Here is a 21,978-nt window from a genome sequence, read left to right on the forward strand (position 1 = left end):
TCACGCGAAGTCCATGGCGAGGCGATGCCTTGCTTTCGATATGTATCCGTTGGTAACGCTCGAATTATTTTCATCTGACTACGACAAGATACAGAAGATCGGTGTTACTGGTTACAGATCAATACAGATGTTTCGATATTCTTCGACCTCGCGTCTCAAAGCGACACCTTAAGGTACAAACACCATCGAAAGTAAATGAATTCGTAACATGCATTTGAAAGATTCTGTAAGACATAAATGATTACTGCGACGATACCATTCTTTTTTCTTTCAACTTCCTCTCTATGTTCCGAGTTGGTAGAAATAAAATGTTTAGATTCAAATATTTTTCTTCTGTATTTGTAGTGTAATGTGTGAATATCAATCGAATCATGTAAGCATCTATAAAAGAAAACCGTCCGGGGTAATTTCATTTATCGAGAAGATTATTATTTTTAAAAAGAAAATACCAAATATACAATGCAGATAACTTACACGCAAGATATTTTGTATAAACACCTTGTTTAGACAATATAGTATTAATTTAATATATAGTACCAAAACTTGTATTAACACATATGTACTTTTTTGTCATTATTCTTCGCTAACGTGTTATTTTATGATCAAAGTTGATGTTAAATTATGATACGTTAATTCAAATTGATGAGACCAGTAATTGATTCGTATTTTGTCGTTTATTTATCTTGCTGGTGTCATCTAGCAGATATCGGGGGAACATCAAGATAGGTAGGTACTGCAGAAATATGATTTTTATCAATTCTGGATCGTGTTCTATCTAGGGAATAATTGAACCAATGTATTGGCAACGCTTTTGGGGTCGCTGTTACAGCGAATTCTGGGTAAAATAACGTGTATCGTGTCGTATCGTTACTGTAAAATTTCATCGGTGGGTTCATTAAAAAAAACCATTATACGATAAGATCAGAGTTTTAGAATTTATTTATGTAGCTTCTTCATATCTTCGAGTCGATTTGTATTAGGATTAACTATTTTTTCTTACTTTAGATATAGAATATTTCTTCTCGGTACTAATCAAGTGTCGTTTACAGTCTTGTATCTACGTGCCTGCGTGAGTGTAGAAGTCAATTCTGTATTACGCACCTTCGCCCTAATACTATTGTTCATTTTTTCGAATTTCAGTTCTACTGTAGCTGTTAAAGCAGTCTAACAATGATTGACCTTACGGTAAAGACTTTGGATTCACAAAATCATACTTTCTCCTTGGAAGACGATGTAAGTAATTTTTTTGCCATTTTCATATAAAGAATTTCTATTCTATATGTTTATAATTAACATTATTGTTGATTGTAATGCTTTTAATAGCATGCTTCATGATTATTTATGTACTTACTCATATTTCTATTTTGATATTATTCTATACTATACGTTAGGAATAATTATTATAGATGTGATTTTTTTTCATTTAGAATATTCACTAGTCATTGTTATTTTATAGCGACATTATTTTGAGGTTATTTCTGTAATTATTTTTATGATTTATAATTTTCTAATTCTTATACCAAATTTTTGATAACTTCATTATCTATTATTAGATTTAAGAACATTGTTGTATAATGAATATAAATATAATACTACATAAAATTGTAATATCTTCTTTATATATCTCATTCCTAATGTAAATAATATTGTACTATTGGTAGAAATAATTGGAAATATCAACCATGATGTAACAATACTGATGAATGTGATATATTAATATGAAATATACTTTAATGTTTTTGTATAATCATATCAAGACAGTATTTCTTAATAGATTTGGAACTGTCACTATAAACTGTTGTTATATGTTATTAAAGTAAAAGTTGCAAAAGACTAAAAGAGAAAAAATGACTTAGATTTTTTATATAGCAAATTACAGTTCGAGGTTTCAAAGAATATATAGCAGAAACAGTGGCAGTACCAGCAGATTCACAAAGACTTATTTATTGCGGTAGAGTTCTTCAAGATGAGAAAAAATTAAATGATTATGGTAAAGAAGTTTATATTACGTCTACAAATATAAAGTAAAGGACATTATTGATTTAAATTATTTTACAATTTAGATGTTAATGGAAAAGTTATACATTTGGTACAACGTGCACCACCTCAACCTGGTCAACGTGGAAATGACGGAGGCCAAAGTCAAGGTCAGAATCATGGATCACAAATGTGGCAAAATCCACAAAGAACACATTACCGACTCACTCGTGCTCAAATGCATGGTAATGCTATGTATTTGGGTGCAATGTCAGTACCAGCTGAAATTGTGGAAGGACATGGTATTAGATCTAATATATGTCTGATATAATATATAATTTCAAAATTTTCGGATTTTTTCATTATTTTACTTATATTTTTTCTACAGAGATTTTTTCTTAGAGTTTTTTTATTTCGTTTAAAAGGGTTGCCAGTACCTCAATTCAGCAACAGCTTATCTAATGGTCGATTAATTGCTGCAAGACATATGCTTGAACGCGCAAATCGTCTTATGGATCGACTCGAGAGCCCCTCTAATTCCGCAAATGTTTCTGCATCTGAAAATAATCGACCACCATTTAATCAACTCATGCAGGAGTCAGAGTTGGATACAGAACAGTAGTAAGTAAAAGGAAAAAGAAATTTAGTAATTACTGTGGAAAGTAGTAAAATAAATTGATAAATTATTTAGCCTTTTCAGTAATAATGAAAATGCAACAAATGGTGGTGCACGGTTGGCAGAAGCTGCTGCAGCTGCAATAGCAGCTGCCTTATCTGCAGTTGGTGCAAACAACGTTACATTACTTAGGGGTTTGTATATAAAACGTATTAAGTATAAAAAGATTGAGTATAAATTATTACATATAACTGTTAACTATGAACATAGGAAACAATGATGAAAATGCTGAATCAAGACCAGCAAATGAAACTAATGAGGAGAATCAAGCAGATACACAACAGTCACAACAGTCACAATCTGAACAACAAGGTTCTACATCAAATAATGACGAACAATCTAATCGACGATCATCACCACAGTAAGGATCCTGTATAGTTATATATGTATAATATGATGTTCTATTACATAATTCATAAATCTATTATTTTTAGACTTCCACGACCTCCACAATTGGCAGAATTATTGGACCTATTAATTGATACACAATCTCGTTTACGACCTCATACAGAACGTTATTGTAAACTTATGCGTGATGATCCTTCATTACATCCAGGTGTAAGTAAATAATGATCATAAATATGGATATGAGTAATTTGAAATGAGAAAATCATTTATGTTTAGGAAAGACGCATTGAAGAAACTCAAACATTTGTGAATGGTGTAAGTGAATGCTTGCATTATATGTCGCATGCCTGTCATGCTTTAAGCGACATAATTGTTGATATGAGTCAACAACCGCCCAGGAACTTGCGATGTAGACCAATTATTATTCAACATTCAGCTATTTTGCAGCCCGGTATACCAATCCAGGTAGAGGTGAGGGTGAATAACCATAGTATTTAAATTTTGTTCCAGGTGTAATAAAATTATTTTATATCATGTTTCTACCAGGCACACATTAGTTTACACGGTCGTAATGCAAATAATAATAATGGTAATGAAGAAAATGGAGAATCTGCAAGTACACCTACGCAATCAGAAACAAATGAAGCTAATACTGATGATGCCAATCAACAAGATTCGGAATCTAGTACTCAACAACAAGCTGAACAACAACAACCACAATTAGATTCAACACAATCTCCGTTTGGTATGTATAAGTTTTCTTGCGTCTAAGAAAGTAAATTATTTAGATAAAACAGTTAGAATTATGTTATAGGAACAGTGTTTAACTTACCAAACAATGTTGAGGTATTAATGGAAGTTAGTCCTGAAAGTAACATAGATGCTCCACCTGGAAGTGAACAGCCTCAAGCTGGTGAAAATAATAATAATAGCAACAACAACAATAATAATGGCGGTAGGGCCTACTAATAGTTTCCATACTATGACTCAAGCTCAATTGTCATTTATATTCGTTTATTATTTTATAATTTATAGGGAGAATGGATGGTAGCACTGGTGCATATTGGGGCTCAGCTCCTCCGCCTGATTTCATACGAAATTTGATGCAGGCTGTTGCTGGTCATATGGTACAAGGTGGTCCAGCTAACACAAGAATTATAACCCGAAATCCTCTAACAGCAAGTCAATTAACTGCTGCATCACTTGATAGTGGAAACACAAATGCTGGGCAAAGTACGCAGGCACGGTATGTTAATTAATTACTTTTACATAATACGACTAATTTATACATCTATGTTTCTAATTTTAATTTAAAATTCTTTACATATTATTATAGAAGCAATGTTGGTACTCATCCTACCACAGCAACACAAACTAGAAGTACGTCGCGTCCACATGTATTTCATCAACAGACTCATCCTTTAGGTGTTGGAATGAGTATAGGGCAAGCATTTGATTTTGATCCATTCCTTTCTTGTAATTCGCATCATGTTCGTCGCACCTCGACTACAACTCCTAGTACTGTTACATCTACGTCGCAGGGAACACGAACCACTCAAACTACGCCTGAAACACCATCCCAGGCACAAACAGGTATATAATTTAAGTAAATATTAAATAATTGTTATTCGTTAACTGTTACCCTATAAAATCATTTTGTTATATTACAGCGACAACTTCAAGTGCTACCAGCAATACCAGCTCTACAAATACTACAGCATCAACGACGTCACAAACAAATGCGATCTACGATCCGTTAATGTACTTACAACAACAAATTTTAGGAGGTAGGGTTGGTCAACCACAGGCTAATATCAGTGTCAATATTAACAGTAAGTATTCATTGAATTGTTTTTGACACGTTTTAAATTAAAATCTACATCATTTTTGCCATTAGATTCTAACTCACCCGAAGGTCTTGGAAATATGGTCCAGATACGTACTGGTGGAAATATTCGCGTAGGAATTATTGGAAATAGGTGTGCATATTACTTGCAGAATACTTGAGACATTTATTCGTTAAGTAAAACATAAATTCTTATCATTTTTCACTATTAGTACTGGTAATGCTACTGGAGGTGATCTAACTCTTGCGGACTTGTTAGAACGTAGAGGTATCCAAATGAGTCTTTTCACGTCTCAAGACTCAGAAACTGCAGAAAATTTCCTCGTGAATTTATCTGTCCTAGTGGTAAGAAACATTTTTATGAAATTTATATATGATGGTAAGTGAAATTTATGTATATATATATATATATGTATGTATGTACATATTAATTTTTTAGGTACAGAATATGACATTGGAAGGTTTGATAAGATTACGAATTGGTCAGTCAGAACCAATTTCTCATCTTAGAAGACCATTACAAGAATTCTTCCAGTACTCTTTCCCAAACGTTGCACCGGAAACACTTCAGGAGCAAGCTACTGAACGATTGTTATCACAGTTAAGACCACATTTCCAGTCTTTATTAAACGCAGAAGAAGAAGCTAATACTAGAAACGGTCAACAAGTAGACATTTGTGCTACTGTTGAAGCACTACTTCGTCGTCATATTAAAGATATATTACAACATCTATTTAATAATGGTATGTGGCATTGTGTAAAATGCATTCTGTAAAATATTTAATTTTATATCTCAATTACAAGACAATATAAGTTTGTTTTTCCTAGATATTGATGATACTAGATTCGGGCAAGAAATTTTCAATATTGTAAATAATATGGGTAAGCAATTATGTGCTGTACTTCGATACTCTATCCGTGGCGGACAGGGAGGATTAGAAGTAATTGCATCACGTTTTGTGGTATGTTACATATTATACATGTCTCATTGAATCCATTATAATTTGCATATTTTTCTTACTTTAATAATTGATAATCTTCGATTTTTCAAATAGACCGAAATGTTAGGGAGTATTCATCCTACAGTACGTCGGTGGGTGCTGAACGCATTTATTGCTCAGTTCCGTACTTATTCTTTACGAGTTACACAACCTCCAGATTCAGAAATTGTTCCGCTTTTAATATACAAAAATGCACCTTCCGAAGCAACATCGGTTCCTTCAGCCCCAGCGCATCAACCTTCGCAAACACAATCGGAAGCAGAGGCAAGTTACACATACATACATACTTCTGCAGTTTTAATGTGGAAATGGAATAAGTCTAACAATTAGATATGGTTCCAGCCCATGGAGACAGAAACTGTACAAGAAAGAACAACATTTGAAGCATCTTCTCTACCAGAAGATAGAGAAGAAATTCCAGAAACGTTCCCAGGTCATGAAGGATTACCTTCAGTATGTATATATCTATCTATGTATATGAATTTGTATTGTAAACAATGTTATAAAAAATTGTCCATTTTAGGATTGGGTACCAATAATTGCTCGAGATGGTCTACGACAACGACGCCAACTACAAATGCAAGGAATAACAAACGGGGGTGTAGCAACACTTAGTGATGCTTATTTAGGTACACTACCTACTAAACGGCGTAAGCTTATTGAACAGCAAAAGCCACGATTATTAGTTAGTCCTACTCCCAATCATTCAGCGATAGCGGCGTCTATGGAACGTTTAGTGAGGGAAGGTGTAACTCGAGCAGGCGTTGAAGAAGTTGAAGGTGCTGCAATTGCTGTAGCTGTAGATCCTGGAGTTAGACGTGCGTTTGGTCAAGCAATTAGAGATTGCTTGAATCCGCATAGATTGGGAACACCAGATTTTCCGGATCCTTTGCGTTTTCCTAATGCGACAAAATATTTTGCTGATCAAGATAGACCGCCAAAATAATGATTACAAGGAGAAAGCAGTTCGTAATGGCTTAGAGTATTTATAAAGGAGAAACCAGGTAGTGTCTAAACAAAAATTGAGAAATTGCAATGACCAAGGAATACAAAGATATATTCTTAACATGTAATCACAAATATTAACTCTTATGATTGTATGTGTCAGTTTAACGCAGTGCGATGATTTTTATAAATACCAAATGTTTTTAAATATCACACTGTACGCAATTTGTTTAACCGATATAGCTAGTAATTTTAAAAAAAGTACCATTGACTTTTCGATACATAAATATGTTAAACAATTAACACTATACGTTTATTATTAACGCTATATTATTAAAAATTACAGAAATCTGGCTACACTTGCTCTCTCATTGTACTCTAAGCATCGAGTGACCCCAATCTGACACTATAATTAAAATACTTCTTTCATATTAAACTGCGTTTTCTGTAGAATTATTGTTATGGAAATGAAATGTATTATTCTTAATCGAACGACACCTGTGTAGGTATTATACAGATGGTAATATGTATTATCTTGCGACCTATAAATATTGTGCGCTATTTAAGTGTTGTCGATATTAAAATATCCTTTTAATAACGATGATACTACCGATCAATATTAACTGTACTATCCTGTAGTTCCATATTTGATTTGTGAAGAAAAGGAATAACTACAGAGTTACTCGTAGTGGTGGCTGAGAAAAAAAGAAAGTTGATTAGACACAATTTAGTACGTTTCATTATAATCAGAATTATCTAAGGCTATAGTTTGTACCACATAAGCTTTGTTGAATAATACGTTATAAACAACTGAGTAACATGTCTCTTTGTAATTTATGTAGATAATTAATTTTGGTTGTGAAGCGTCACACTGAATGATTCAGAAGCAGAATTTTTATACAGATGAAGATATCGTATTTTATGTACAATTTTGGCAGCCTGTACAAGGAATGATTTTAATCATATTTAACTTGCAAGCGAATTTCATCAGTTTTAATCATGGAAAAGAATCCAGTAGCCTAATGAAAAAAAGGATAATTCCAAATTATACGTTCGTATTAATGTTAAGGGATATCATATGAATATTTGATAGATCGTATATAATGTTAATAAAGTAATTGAAGTAATTTCATGTGAATGTGATTTTAAATTTGAAAGTCTGTATCATTTAATTAATATCAAAATAAGAATGGAAATAAAATATGTATCCATATGTTTTTATTTTGCTAGAATTACTACATAATTATATAAAAAATACGTAAGATTTTATGTATACGAAGTAATCAATTGTAGAGCCTCAGAGCCTGTCCTACGTAATTAAAATTTTTGACATTACATGATAAATATTAATTATCAAATTGGCAGTTTCATCTACTGTAATATCTCTATATTAACAATTATGATTCATCCAATTGTAATTTTTTTCAACAAGTTCGAAGTCCCCACTCTACCTGCTCGTATATGTTTTCCGGACTACTTTGCGCATTCTCCTTCTGAATATTTACGACACGATTAGTCCGTGATTTCGCGATTTACGAGTCAGCCATAAGTGTAGGCACTTCATCCGACCATGTAGAAACATGGACAATGTATTTTTACGATTAGCGGGGCGCGGGAAGTACCGTAATGTGTTGATTCGTTGAAACATACTTGAGAATACTACTTGTCGGCCAATAAACAACCGCAATTGGTTTCATGGAAACGGATTTGTTAATATACGTCATAACGCTATCTCGGTAAAGTCGTAAGGATTGCAACTACGTAATTTTTACTATGCAATAACTAATAACAAAACGATTTGAAATATCTATATTTTGTCGCATCTACCGTTTACAGGACTGATCAGGATTTCACAGATGAACATATCGTTGATGTGTACAGAGCAAATATTTAACAACACTATCGCGTTATGTAAAACGGCGCGAAAACGTTTTTCAAACAAATCGACTATAAACCGGATTGTGTGCACACAATAAGACAATATCGATCGCTAATCGTCGGGATTTTGAGGCACGAAAGCTGATCGAATCGGATCCGATCGGTTTCGGCCGACCATTCGAAAGGTTGAAAGTATCATGCCCAACTTTATCGGAGATTTAAAACGTTTATCGTCGAAACAACGCGTTAGATTGTTTTGCGATGTTAATTGTTTATTCGCGATAACCAGACCAATGTAAACGTTCGATGCGTTAAGACGCGATAAATCACTTATCGCGTACAGGTAAACGCAGATAATGAAATCAACGCTTCCTTGCCATGTTTTAAAATTGAACTAGAATCTGAAATCTCTGCGATCTCTTTCTTGTAAAAATTCTAACACGATTACCAGGTATATTATTATATTTCTCCGAAATACGATTTTCTCATTCGATAACGTAATCTTGTTAACCTCAATCGCATTATACGTACATACATAGTTTGTAGATCGTCACGTGACGAGATGCAATTCAGGAATGAAACGAAATTTGGAAACAGTCTGGTGAAAGAAAATGAAAGTAAAAGGGGCTGGATGATTTAATGGAAAGGGTGGAGTGGAGGTTCGCGCCGACCCCTCGCATATTTAGTAAAAAAAGAAAAAGAAAAAAGGAACGATTAAAAGAAGAAAAAGGAAAATGAATTTCCCTTCCTCTACCAGTTGCCACTCGCTAATAGGCGCTCGTTAATATTGCGAGTGCCACTCTTGAATATCGAGGAGAGGTTCCTACTACCGTCCCTCCCTTTTTTCAGCATTTCACCATCCTAACTCCCACATCCTTCTGCCCTGTTGCTCGGTCTCGTTTCAGCGAGCGTGGCGGGCAGTTTCTCTTTTTCGCCCGCCGCAACGCGAGCGTTCGTTGGATTAAGGCATAATGAAATTACGAGGGTCACGTCATTTTATAAAACGATCGTTAAGCGTCGAGAGTGTTCGCTTGTCGTGGCTCTCGTCGAAATGACACCGCATTGAAAACGATCGATCGAAATCTCTGGCGAAAGAGCTCGGAGCGAGGAAGAGGAGGAGAAGGAGGAGGGAACGAGGCGTGAAGGGGGGAGAGGGGACGAAATTTCCGTAGAGGAAAAGAAGGGAAAAAGAAAGCGATAAGTGGAATTTTATGTATAACAGAAGCATGCTAATAAATCGGATCCGGTTGTAAAGTCGATTATTAATTTAATTCGAACATTTTAATGAAATATATTGGAATTCCCTTAAATATCAGAGCCGAAACGCTGTGCATTGACACAGGTTGTTATGGATGCTCCGTCACAAGCGCATACGAAATTTTATGAACACGCGCGCCTGTTAACATTCCATGTGCCAAAATTCATTATAATTTATTGATACGTCAAATATATCCGCCAGTCTCGCTCGTTCGTTGCTCTTCATAATAATGAGGAAGCCACCAGCGTGTATATGTGTATACGTTGGTGGATGTATGTTTCAGTTTTCCTTTCGTTTTATTTTCAATCGTTCATATGCCGTTTCGCGCATCGTGGCCGACCGTGTCGATTTTTCGCGATTCCGTCAATGAACGTGAGAGGTCGCCAAAATAGGCCATCCACATGTAGCCGCATTCGTAAATACACTCGTAACGAAATAATTGGCCGCGTTGGCGGCATGTATTCGTTATACATATGTATATCTGGCGTCAACACGACGCAATTATTCTCAAACTTTTATTAATATTGTTTTTCGACATTATCGGATATAGCGTGTTCTTCTCGCCTAAAACGAATCACCTAAATATTTCTTTCTTTAGAGAAATTCTCGAATCTTGTCGCAAATGAAAATCACATTAACTTTCTCGTCTTTCGAGTAACGCATTATGAACAGTTTATCAATACAATGACGAACTGTCTGATATTTGTGGTATTATAGTAAACAAGTTTTGTTTACATGCATAATACATATGTTGTCTTCCGTCATCGTCGAAGTTTGTGATTTCAATGGAAATAGATGTCATGTTTAACCTTTAGTTATAAGTGTCAAAGGTTATTTCAAGGTCGCAGTATTACATATCTCTAAGTAAAATTTAATGCAACAGCTGCAACATAAAAGAATAGACAGTACATATATACTTATATATATATTAAAAATATCGGTGGTTTTGAAAGCTCCGAAAATGATGAATGACCTTGGAACAAAAATATTTTTTCGCATTGTATTTGTCCCTCGATATCATTTAAATTGCATATGAAATATTTTTTTATTTGGTCGAACGAGATACATATTTACATGGTCCATTTTAAGTTAAACACTATAAACCATCTAACCAGAAAGCTCGTCGAAACGCGGACTCGTTCGTTCGAGAATTAACCTATAGATCTGCGGCATTGTAATCTCTTAATACGCCGTATCGATGTTCGCACAGTTTCATGAGATAGAATATGTATATACGAGCAATTTCATTTGCAACAAGAAATAAATTTTTCATAAATTTCCCTACACATTTTTTCCTTCTCTTTATATAGTTGCGTTTAGAGAAAAATAATAAGCATAATACATAGTATCCTTTTGTAACGCGATAAGATCGATAACTCGGTGTTCCTCTCGACTCGAATAAATCTACGACGGTATCCTAGAACAGAAAACAGTTGAGAAGTATATATAGTGCATTGAAATTGTATATATACATATAGGTATGAAATTGTATATATATATATATATAGGTGGGGCCGCGACGTCCAGTAATTCGACGAAACTTTTTCACGGAGGGATAACACCTTCGTTGCACTTGTCAACGAAACGGTTGGGCTACCAGGAACGATATCATCGAATGGACCTCCGGCTGCTCGTTGTCGCGGCTAGGAACAAGAGGATTTTTCGGAGTCTGGGAGCGAAAGGCGTTGGTATTAATTGGCTGGACTAGTCCGTGTGGAGTGGGCTGACTATGCGAGTGGCGCACTACTACCAATATCGCAACTATCACCACTACTAGCGTACGACAATCACCGACCAACGCTATTCTCTGCGTTCGAACGTTTTTCGTGGTCCGTGCCACGGAAATGTTCGTTCATTTGGTGACCGTCCCTGCCTTCTCTTTCTTCTTTCTTCCGCGACCCCTGGGGTCGTACCCTCTTCCTTCTTCGACCCCTACCCATAGTGCGGAACTCGAGGAGACCAGCGGGAGTATAGGCCGCGCTCGCTTGTAGCCGTGTCTATACACACGTATACTGGCGCGTAGAAAGGCATAATAAAGGTTGGGGAAACAGTCCGCGCGGACTTAACGAACGGCTGTCAGCGCGTTCCATATGGAAGCCAGTTGGTCGGAGTTACTGCGCTCTTCCGGCAGGATTGGCCTTTTTCGTTCTCGATTACGCCTCTTTATTCGCCCACTGGGCGTCGCCTCGCATTTTTCTGCGCCCAGGTTGGTTGCTGTGGTTGGCTCGCGTCTCTTATAGGCCGAAACGATGCTTTTTCATCGTGCAAACGTAGAGAAAGTCCGCGCGGACAAACCGAGGCCGAGGTTAAGACGCCTTGGCAATCAAGTAGAACCTCGGGCAAGCAGGGGCGGTTATGGGTGGTTATCGGAAGGGGGTGCACCAGCCGCACCGGTATAGAGAAAGAGAGGATGTACGAAGGCGGCCATATTTAGAGAAGGAAATCAGTGAAGAGCATTTCGCGCCGTGTACCGTGTTCGACCGTCTGTCCTTGTTTGGCAGGCGATACACTCCATCCCCCCTTCCTTTTCTTTCATCTTCGTCCCTCCACTATCGGTGTCCCTCGTTTCTTCTTTACGCGTCTCAACATACCGCTGTGTCTGCGCCCGTTGAATTTTGACGGATGAAAAGTAACCGAGGTCGTCAGAAGCGGCCGAGGTTTCTTCTCGCCAATAGGGAATTATGGTTTTGCGGCAGCGAAGGCGTCTCGACGATCATCGGCACGCTAAAAGACGAATCGAAACGTTGTTCCTCACCGCGAGAGGAGAGTTGCGCGCTCTCAATCTCGCTCTTTCTTCCTCTTTTTCCTTCTGTTGCTCTTTCACCGAGACTGTCCTTTTAGCACGCGCGTTACCCTTGGTACTTTACGCACTCCAAAGAACTCGTCGCTCCGTATCTCTCGTCTCGACGATCAGTTTTTATGGGAGGGAGAGAACAGTTCGCGGTGTTTGTTATTAACCAGTGCATAGGACCGCAACGTAGCAACAACTCGAAGAACTTTACCGTTCCTGGCGTCGTAAATAGACCGCCGCATCGGAAAACTATTGTCGCGTCTTTGATTCTACGGTGAAACAGGAGCGTGCTTCATGATTTTCCATAGGCTATAGATGGAGTTGACAGTTTTCCCGTGACGTACCGTTACGCCTGTATGTATACATATATATTTCAATGCCGTGTACTTGTAAACCTTCGAAAGATCACCCTTCTTGCTAGCCACAGTCCCAACGGGCTCATGTACGTATGCGCGAGTCTGTATCTGTATACGTAATTCGTAGCGAGTGTCCAATGGCGTAGAAAAGATTGGGCACGACGTTTCGTCAAATTAAAGTTCGCGCTGTATCGAGATCGTGGATATTTGTCGAGGTTCGCTCGATCGAGCATCAACTTAATACGAATTTGTGCCTCTAATTCGACAGAAAATCGCTAAACCGTTTATATTCCGTGATGTATCGAATTTTCTCTCGTCTAATAAAATCCTTATCACATACAAATTTCATTGAAATCGATTTTCACATATGTATCTTCGATATCGACACATAAATAGTCGCGTCATGGTCGCTACATCTGTCGTCGACGCGTATAGAGTTATTTCTACGCTATTGTCTTTCGAGTTGGCGTAGTCAGTGGAGAAGGAACGAGCCACTTCTAAACGCGTAAACGCTCGCTGCACGCGTCAATCGTATATACGCGTATAATCGCGTACCTTGGATCCAAGCGATCATTCGAGCTAGGCAGCCTGAAGCTTTTCAAGCAGTTTTTTGCAGTCGTCGACGACGGCGCTGCTGTGTAGTCGACTGGTGTGGTGTCGTCGACGGGCGCGAAGCGTTGCTCGAAGCTCAAGAGCTTTTTCTGCATCGCGCCTTCACGGTATGTAATGTCATTTCTCCTCGCCTCGGTGCCGTGACGAAAACACTCCTTCTGATTTCTCCCGTCGTTTCTCCCCTTTCTCCTTTTTTCTTTTTTTTTTTAATATCGTACCCGTAGCCAGGCCTTTTTTATTTTGCACTTACCGTAATGTCGTAGTCGGAGCGTTCCCTGTTTAAGAGGTTACCTCGCGAAAGAACGCGCGGTTTTTTCGATTTCAGCCGTATGCTATCTGACCGTGTTCGCGTATATGTATGAACCGCGGCCGCGTTTATCGTTGTTGCGGTTGTTTGACAAAGGGAAATGATTAAAGCACGATAAAAAGAGGAAAAAAGGAGTACGATAATATATTAAAAAGTTATAGTCTGTTTCTCGTTCTTGTCGTTGCCCTCTCCTTTTTTCCATTTTCGTTTTCCTTTGTCCCATTCGCCGACGGAAAACGGGAACGCAGGTGGAGCGTGGACGATAAAAAGCATTTTCTACGAGCCAAAGGAACACCCTTTTTCGTCGCTTTTTCCCCACTTCCGTACATACTGTGTATATACGCGCGTTATCGACACGCGGCAGAAATTATTTTTTGCCCCGGTTTTATCGACCGAGCCGCCTTTGTTCCGTACGAACGCCTTCAGATAGGATTCTAATGACTTTTCATATATCAAATCCGAGCAGTAGTCAAGGCGGGTCCAAAGATCCCAGGGTGATCGTGAAACTTTTCCGTTTAACAGTAGCAAGCGGACGCGACCTAACCCGTGCGGTTGCGCCGGGTGATAAAACTTTCCGCTTGATCTATTGCCGCTTCGGCAATTAATTCTCGCGCTCGCGGCCAGCTGATATCAGTATGCTGGTGTGTCGGTTATCAGGAAGCGTGGAAATAGTGACGGCCACATCGGATCGCGGCGTTATAGGTGTTTTCGCGGAAAATCATTTTTTGATCGTTTTCCAAACACACGCCGCAGCTATTGCCAATGTATACGTATAAATTTCAAAACTGGCCGATCTTCGTTAAAGTTTTTATCCGAAACGCCGTGCATATACACGGGCTATCGAAATGGACGAATGATCACAGGTTTGTAGAGTAAATCGGAATCAAAGTTAAACCATTCACGATCAGAATCTTACTACAAGAGCAAGCTCGAACAACTTAATCTTTCTGTATTTAAGGATCAGATATTTCGCATGCGACAATAATCTGTTTTACTAAGGTATGATTTTTCAAATGCACGTCAAATCCATTTTATCCTTACGATCGCTTAAATTTTCATTTCATTAGTAATTAACGTTATTAGTGATACGAGAAAATGTTTCAACAAATGTAGGTATTATCTAGAGAAAAAATATTTCATTTTTACGTATTATATTCACGTGGACATTAAATCCATCGTACCATCCATCTTAAGGAGTAAATGTTTTCTCGGAGATTGATGCGTTATTGCTCCATGCCCATTTAAAACAATGCCCAGTCGGACCACTGATCAAATTTACTTAACCATCCGAATTACATATCCGATCGGTCGGCGTCGTCAATTAGTCAAATTGCTCGAATAAATATCATTTCGATTAAAGTTTGCCGTGGATGCCGAAGCCGGATCCAAAATTGGCCCGTTTCATAAACCGACCTGACAATGATCGGTTTATTCGGCCGCTGATAATTATCCAGGTAACAAAACAGCGTCGATTACGCGCAAGAGACCAAACCAACCTCATACCGTATCCCCGTCCACTTTCCAGTCGAAAAAGGTGATCGTTAAGAAGAGTGGTCGGTCGAAGTGTATATGTACACATATCTACGTATATACGTTGCAGAGTGGCGTATAGAGCGAAATGCTTTCGCCGGATATCGAGCGGACGTGTACCCAGCGCGTAGCGATTGATGGCCGAGCCAATTGGCAGCCGGGCACTTGGCAAGAATGATGCAATTAACCAATAAACACGTTTTCCAACCGGGCAACTGCACGTACACGGCAGGGAGCAAGCGTACACAGTCGGACAAACTCGTACAGGAGACATGCGTTTCTGTCGTGGACGTGGTCGTCGTCGAGAAGTCACGTTCCACGTCCACGTCAGACATTCCACGATTATCTGCCATCCGTGATCGCATTCCCGCTTTGTCTTCGATCCTGTCGCGATAATTCGCTCGACATGCGATTCACTGAAATCGAACGTTATGCCACCGAATCTAAATAAACCGGTTCGCATTCGCTTCCCGTATGTACTTACGGTTTGTCCAGGTGAAACTCTCTTCGCCTTTCATTGACAGTTTTCGTTTCCCTAATATTTCTTTTTAAATGCTGATTTTAAAGGTAGAAAGGTTATGAGCTAGGTATACTTCTATACCTGTTCGGTCTAACAAGCACGTTTCATTTTAATATTCGAAAGGTGTTTGCGTGAGTAGGTAACATTGGAAGGAACGTTGTATTATACACACGGATACACGTAGATACGCGTGGAAAGGCTGTTTTTCTTCGGCGAATCGATAGAGATTCGCATGCACGGGACGCGTTACGCTGGTAATCGTGTAATCTTTCGATCACGCTAGAATTATCACGTATGTACCGTGGCAATCGATTCGACGTACGCCGATCAATTTCGCCCCCGACGAACCCACCGAACAATAGACCGATGTAAATAAATACACCGTGTGAACGGAGAAATTCTGTCGGCATTAATAAACCATGCGTTGACAAACATTCGCGTTAAACAAACTATAAACATCGATGATCCTAAATATTCGTCATCCTCATTGATAAACGCGAGTCCGGCCGCGTGACTGTTTAAATAGGCACACGGACCGAACCGTCCCGAGACTGATATCATAGCTGAAAGAGGCGAACACGATGCGAATTGATCGTGATTTCATTCTAAATGATAATAATAACGACAATGATGTTAAGCTCTACTCATTGACACAATGGATTTATTATACGTTAGTTTCGAAATCGTCTTTATAGATTAGAACTATAGCCAACGTTATTAAAATGTATTATTAAAATGTCGTAGCGTAAAGAAGTAAAAGAGAATTTTATTAAACTTTTAGGAAAGTACGGCACAGTTAATTCCAAAACGTCCGATCACTATGTCTATAACACTAAGCATTGCCATACCGTGATTTTTACAAACAGCTTAAGAACTTAAATGGCACTTACTTGGATGGCATTTTCCAAGCGTTTATCTCTACCTGAATTACCCTAATACTTTTCTACCTGGACATTACTTACGCTGTTGGTATAGGACAGGATGTTTAACAGTATACCATTTTCTTTCAAAGCTACGTATAAGATCTGTAGATTAAATAACAATATTAGAACTTTTATAGCTTTGAATGAATTTTTCCTATCTACAAATAAAATATATGTATATGTACCCTGCAAATAATAAAAATATAATTAAAATATAAAAATATAAAATACGAAATAGGTTCTAAAAGATCTTAAACAATGAATCACTGAAACAACAGATCACGAAAGGCACGAGAGGATGAAACATCTACGCGGCTCTATCACGAAGCTCCGGCGAAATAAGTGCAGAAAAAGGGAGAAGAGATGGTCGTTAAAATGTTCGGTAAATACGATGAAATGAGAAATGTTTGAGAAAACGTCACACATTCGTCAAAACCGACATCGTAAAATGCGGCGTTAACTCGGTTTTGTTTGCGAGAGAAGGCAACCGGTTTTTACTCGCGATCTGTCGCCGCTCGCGTTACATCGCGAACATTCGAAAACACGAAGTAAAAGCGTAGGAGGTTGCGAAGAAGGGTGGGAAAAAGTGCGATCTACAGCTTTTAATGGTACGCCCGCGTAATATTCGGGCGAGAACCGTCCTATTTTTGTCGTTGGATTATCCGGTTAAACGTGTCGTCGATATGTCAGAAGATAGGAATTTCGTATCGAGCGTTCTAGTTCGATGACAAGCGATGACGTGTTTCTTTCCAGCTTTCGCGCCGACTCGAATTATGCGGCACAGATTTCTGTATCCTGTACCGCCAAACGAAACGATCTCGTGCTGTATGACTTCACAAAACGCTCGTGGATATTAACCAATTAAACCAGAAAACGACCGAATTAATCCTATATCGGTAATTATGCGTTTGCTTAATCGGCGTACGAGTGATTTTCTAACATGGAAATCGACGTTTAAAAGCCTTTTTTGTTTCGCTATCGATCGAGAGTATATTAATCTTCGGCACAGTCGGTTTGATCGCCGTCTAATTTTACTGACGCTAGATTAATTAGCTGTGAAATTTTAATTAAACGTTCAATTGCAATGTGAACGAACACAAGAACGTTTGTAAAAAACTTCATGTATCGAACATTAAAGAAATTTGTAAAACGAATGGAAAAAGAATTAGAGAAAGTGTTAGAAGAATTTAACATTCTAATTATTGTTATATGTAGTACATATCTTATATATAATAGAATTATTAAATCGTATTGCTCACGAGAAGTTAAAAGTATCTACCGTTCTATTAATACTATAATAAAATCGTAATTGTAACAAAATTACTTTCAAAATCCTTTGTTCCCAATTTCTCCAAATTTTATTTCACCATGAATAGGTTAAAGAAATGCTAATATTTTATAATTAGAGCCGCCGAACGATACGCAGCGCGATGTGGAAACAAAGTTATTGCCGCAAGACATCGACACAGAGAAACGGTCGACAAGAAAAAAAATGCACCCCCTTGTCCGCAAGCACGGTGCGCAACGATTAGCTCGAATTACAGTTGCTAAAGCATGTCGCTGGGTGCACGTTGCCTGGCCACGGTATCATTAGCGGGCTCCGGTAATTTCTTCTTCCATTTGCTCTGGCGTACGCGAAATTTTCGTGACGAACACGGCTCGCGTGTCACCGCTCGTTAAAACTACTCGCTCGTCTCGTCTTCTATCCGAGAAGTCTCTTTCTCCCTCTTTTCCCCTCGTGTACCCTTGTTCTTCTTTCTCCCGTTAAATAACGATAAGATTAAGCGTCACCGGGCCGAGTGCAGGAAGGGTAAAGTGATAATAATTGTTTGCAGGGAGTTGAGGCGGAAAGGTCGTCGATGGTTACCACCCTATCCAAAGGGGATGAACGTCGAGGCTTGTAACAGGGCGTGCACGCGTGTACACGTATACACGCCGACTGTAGAACACACACTGTTGAGTTGGAGTCACTGGGACGAAAAGAGGCTGTAGCGGAGTAGAGAAGGCATCGACGTGGTCGAGGGTTAGGGAGAGAGGAAGGCGGGGTGTACGACAAGTAAGAGGTCGAGGATGAAACGGACTGGCGGCGGTGAGATAGCGAGGACGAAAATGAGAGAAACTAAACGAGCGTGACGAGGATGACGGATGAGCCGAGAGCAGGCTAAACTCCAATCTGAGAGGTTCGTGGCTACAAACGGGACGAATGTAAACTAACCGAAAAGCGCGGGTCCACGGTAGAAGGTTTCGCCGATTGTACCGGAACGATGCGGTGGAAGAATAAGCAGAGAGATTCGGGGAACGAAAATAACTTTATTTGTAGCATAAAATAAGTTTTGCATATCTGGTTCCTTGTTGTTTAATGTTCGTTTTCGGTTTGAAGTTGGGATGAGACGGACGAGCAAGCCGATGGTAATTGTAGTTTGTTTGAATTCCTTTTCGATACGATTTGAAGCTAGGCGGAGAATCTTCATGCGCGTCGAGACGCAAGGATAATCGTTTGAAAATAATTCTGGATGCCTGCAGGTAATTTAATTTAATAAATGCATGGGGAAGGAATCGCGGTAGCGACATTCGTTATGAAGCGATCAAATTTGCATGTAATAAAGAGGAAGGTTAACATAGGTTTTCCGGCGCGCGTTAGCAATGTTCAGCGTGTCTGGAGTAATAATTTAATACGCGCTCGGCGTAATGCAGCTACAAACTCACCGCAAGATCTACCGCGTGCAAATCTCGTTTTTGTGTAAGTAAAAATGCAAAGCGGATCGCGACGAACGGATTCCCTGTCTAGCTGAAACGTAGTATACGAAGAGCCCGTCTATGCCGCGCGCGCAACCGACCAGACCAGACGGAAAAGAGACGAACGAGCTAAGAGGCCGATTGTCGGAGGTGCAAGAGTGAGAAAGAGAGGGAACGACTGTGCGGTTGGATGGGAACGAGTGAGATGGAAAAGACGAGCAAAGGGGAGACCACGTGGTGTCGCGGTAAGCAGTGGGAGGGCGTAGCGGACGACGGTGCGGGAGAAGGAGAGGGAAGAGCTTCCCCTCGACTCTGCGGTTGATTAGTTGATACCCGTCCGTCGTCGAGGGTAGATCGTTCGGAGTTACGTCTTACATGTGTGTGCCGTCGGGTATTCGTATTGTGTAACTCTAACGTGATTCGATACCATCGTAAGTATTATTTCCTATTCTAAACGTACACGAGTAGCGTATGTTGGCTTTCTTCGCGGTGTATATTCATTGTGAAACGAGTATCAAGTGAGTAGTGGCTGCCACGAGAAAGACGACTCGAAGAAGAAAGTGACAGTGCTTAGTGTGTGCTCTAGCTTCGACTATTCTTTTCTTGTCTTGTGTCTTCTCCCGTTATTTCGTTTTTCATTGCTGACCAGTGAATAATAGTGTATACTGGCTATGACCTGGGATACTGCCGGATATACCTGAGGATAACGGAGACATATCCATTACTCCTGACAGGACTTCGTCGTGACGGGAGGAAGCAACATAACCTCTTCGAGGGCCTCTGACGATAAGATGTACCCCAGTGCCAGTATAAACGCTGCGGCAGCTGTGGCTGTGGCAGCTGCGGCACGGCACCCGGTAAGTGCTTTTATTTCTCTTTCTCGCTTGTCGATCTTTCTTTTCTTTTTTTTTTCTTTGCCTCCTTCTCTTCTTACGTACTTACACGTTCGATAGGAATGACTGACACGACAATCGCGATAAAAATAAAACAGCAAAGGATTTTGAAGTATTGAGACATCTTGTATTGAGCTCACGAGGCGAAGCGTTTGGATTTTCGCGTTTAGTCGCGTCGAACCGTATGATTCGATCCGACGCTACAGACAGACACGATCAACTTTCAACGTGCTCGTGCAAATTCTTATACAGTTGTGTGTTCTTACGTTCTAGGAAGTAAGTTCGGAATTATTGATATGTGTATGTAATGAGCGTGTAACTATCGTTTACGCGGTAGTTAATTATCGTATTTACAATTTCCGTGAGACAATTGCACAAAGACCGTTTGCATATTGAACGATAGATTTTTCTGCGAGTCGTCAACGCAATTGTTCCTCCTTTCCGCTCTGATCGCTTATCGTACATTCTAAGTTTCTATTTATCGGGAAATTATACGCGAAGTGATGAGGTCGATTAACTTGAACCGGTGACCTCGCTACATCTTGCTATCAATAGATAGTGATTAACAGCACAAAGCAACCGTGAAAACATTCAGATCCGTGGTCAGATACGATTAACCATAGTCGGTTTCCCTCCGATATTATCCTGTATATACTTATACACCGTGGACGCATCGTTGTCGTAGCAGGAGTGCACCTATAACCAAACCGATGAAATTAAATTTAACCTTCCTCATTACAACAAGATAGAAATTTGTATGTCGTAAAGAATAAGGTTGCAAAAATTGCATCTGGTAGTAATCAGTCATCGAATGACTGTATGCTCTTTTCTTTCTACCTGAAATTTCTTGAATAATCATTTTGTTTAATTTTTTGCATGTAAAAAGAAATACATAATGATGATGTATATTTTGATATTTTCGATTAGATTCTTTTTTTTTACACTAATAATTTTTATAATTTTATGACCATTATGCGCAATATAGTTACTAAACAAATATATCTGACAAATATACTACGTGAATTACTGGTGAATCATTTGACCTGAATGACAAATTATGGAACGTATTAACCAAGTGCTTTACAAATATTGAGTATCAATGTCTTATAACAAATGACGAGTTGAAATTCACAGGATATCTTACTCATATAGAGCAAGTGAAAATTTTGAGAACTTGAATATAAAGACGTAATTTAATTTATACAGCTTCTTTCAATATCGTAGTTCAATAAATTATAAATTCTTTCTTTACCATGATACTTATATCTGATATGCTATACCTAATACTTTTTACGTACACGTCAAATATATTCTTTATAATTCTTATAATAACAAAGATAGAACATTATTTTACAAAAAATACTGCTAAGCTAGCTTAGCT

At 38.7% G+C, this 21,978-nt stretch overlaps 2 protein-coding genes across 10 annotated transcripts in view; both read left to right on the plus strand.

Moving 5' to 3' along the window:
* Nucleotides 1-806: 806 nt before the first annotated feature.
* On the plus strand, nt 807-8,006 carry LOC122568238 (large proline-rich protein BAG6). Of its 9 annotated transcripts, none has more exons than XM_043727760.1 (22): nt 807-886; nt 1,006-1,069; nt 1,141-1,233; nt 1,870-1,990; nt 2,064-2,279; nt 2,403-2,598; nt 2,669-2,787; nt 2,864-3,014; nt 3,088-3,211; nt 3,278-3,472; nt 3,548-3,746; nt 3,816-3,956; nt 4,037-4,247; nt 4,338-4,594; nt 4,672-4,833; nt 4,899-4,980; nt 5,060-5,192; nt 5,287-5,590; nt 5,676-5,809; nt 5,903-6,112; nt 6,191-6,301; nt 6,372-8,006. In XM_043727760.1, exons 3-22 carry the CDS (start codon nt 1,171-1,173, stop codon nt 6,792-6,794), a joined length of 3,552 nt encoding a protein of 1,183 aa, XP_043583695.1. In that variant the 5' UTR covers nt 807-886; nt 1,006-1,069; nt 1,141-1,170; the 3' UTR covers nt 6,795-8,006. The 9 variants fall into 9 exon arrangements, with proteins under 9 accessions (XP_043583695.1, XP_043583699.1, XP_043583696.1 ...); XM_043727764.1 differs by having other exon boundaries at nt 4,672-4,788; XM_043727761.1 differs by having other exon boundaries at nt 3,822-3,956.
* A 5,653-nt stretch (nt 8,007-13,659) lies between these two features.
* LOC122568168 (protein groucho-like) overlaps nt 13,660-21,978 on the plus strand; it is an 84,670-nt gene continuing 76,351 nt past the window's right edge. Inside the window, exons 1-2 of the mRNA XM_043727577.1 lie at nt 13,660-13,795; nt 18,804-20,561. Coding sequence (XP_043583512.1) covers nt 20,496-20,561 — 66 coding nt within the window. The 5' untranslated portion in view covers nt 13,660-13,795; nt 18,804-20,495. The remainder of the gene's footprint in view (nt 13,796-18,803; nt 20,562-21,978) is intronic.

The sequence above is a fragment of the Bombus pyrosoma genome, linkage group LG6 (assembly GCF_014825855.1).
Source record: "Bombus pyrosoma isolate SC7728 linkage group LG6, ASM1482585v1, whole genome shotgun sequence".
NCBI classification, from domain to species: Eukaryota; Metazoa; Arthropoda; class Insecta; order Hymenoptera; family Apidae; genus Bombus; species Bombus pyrosoma.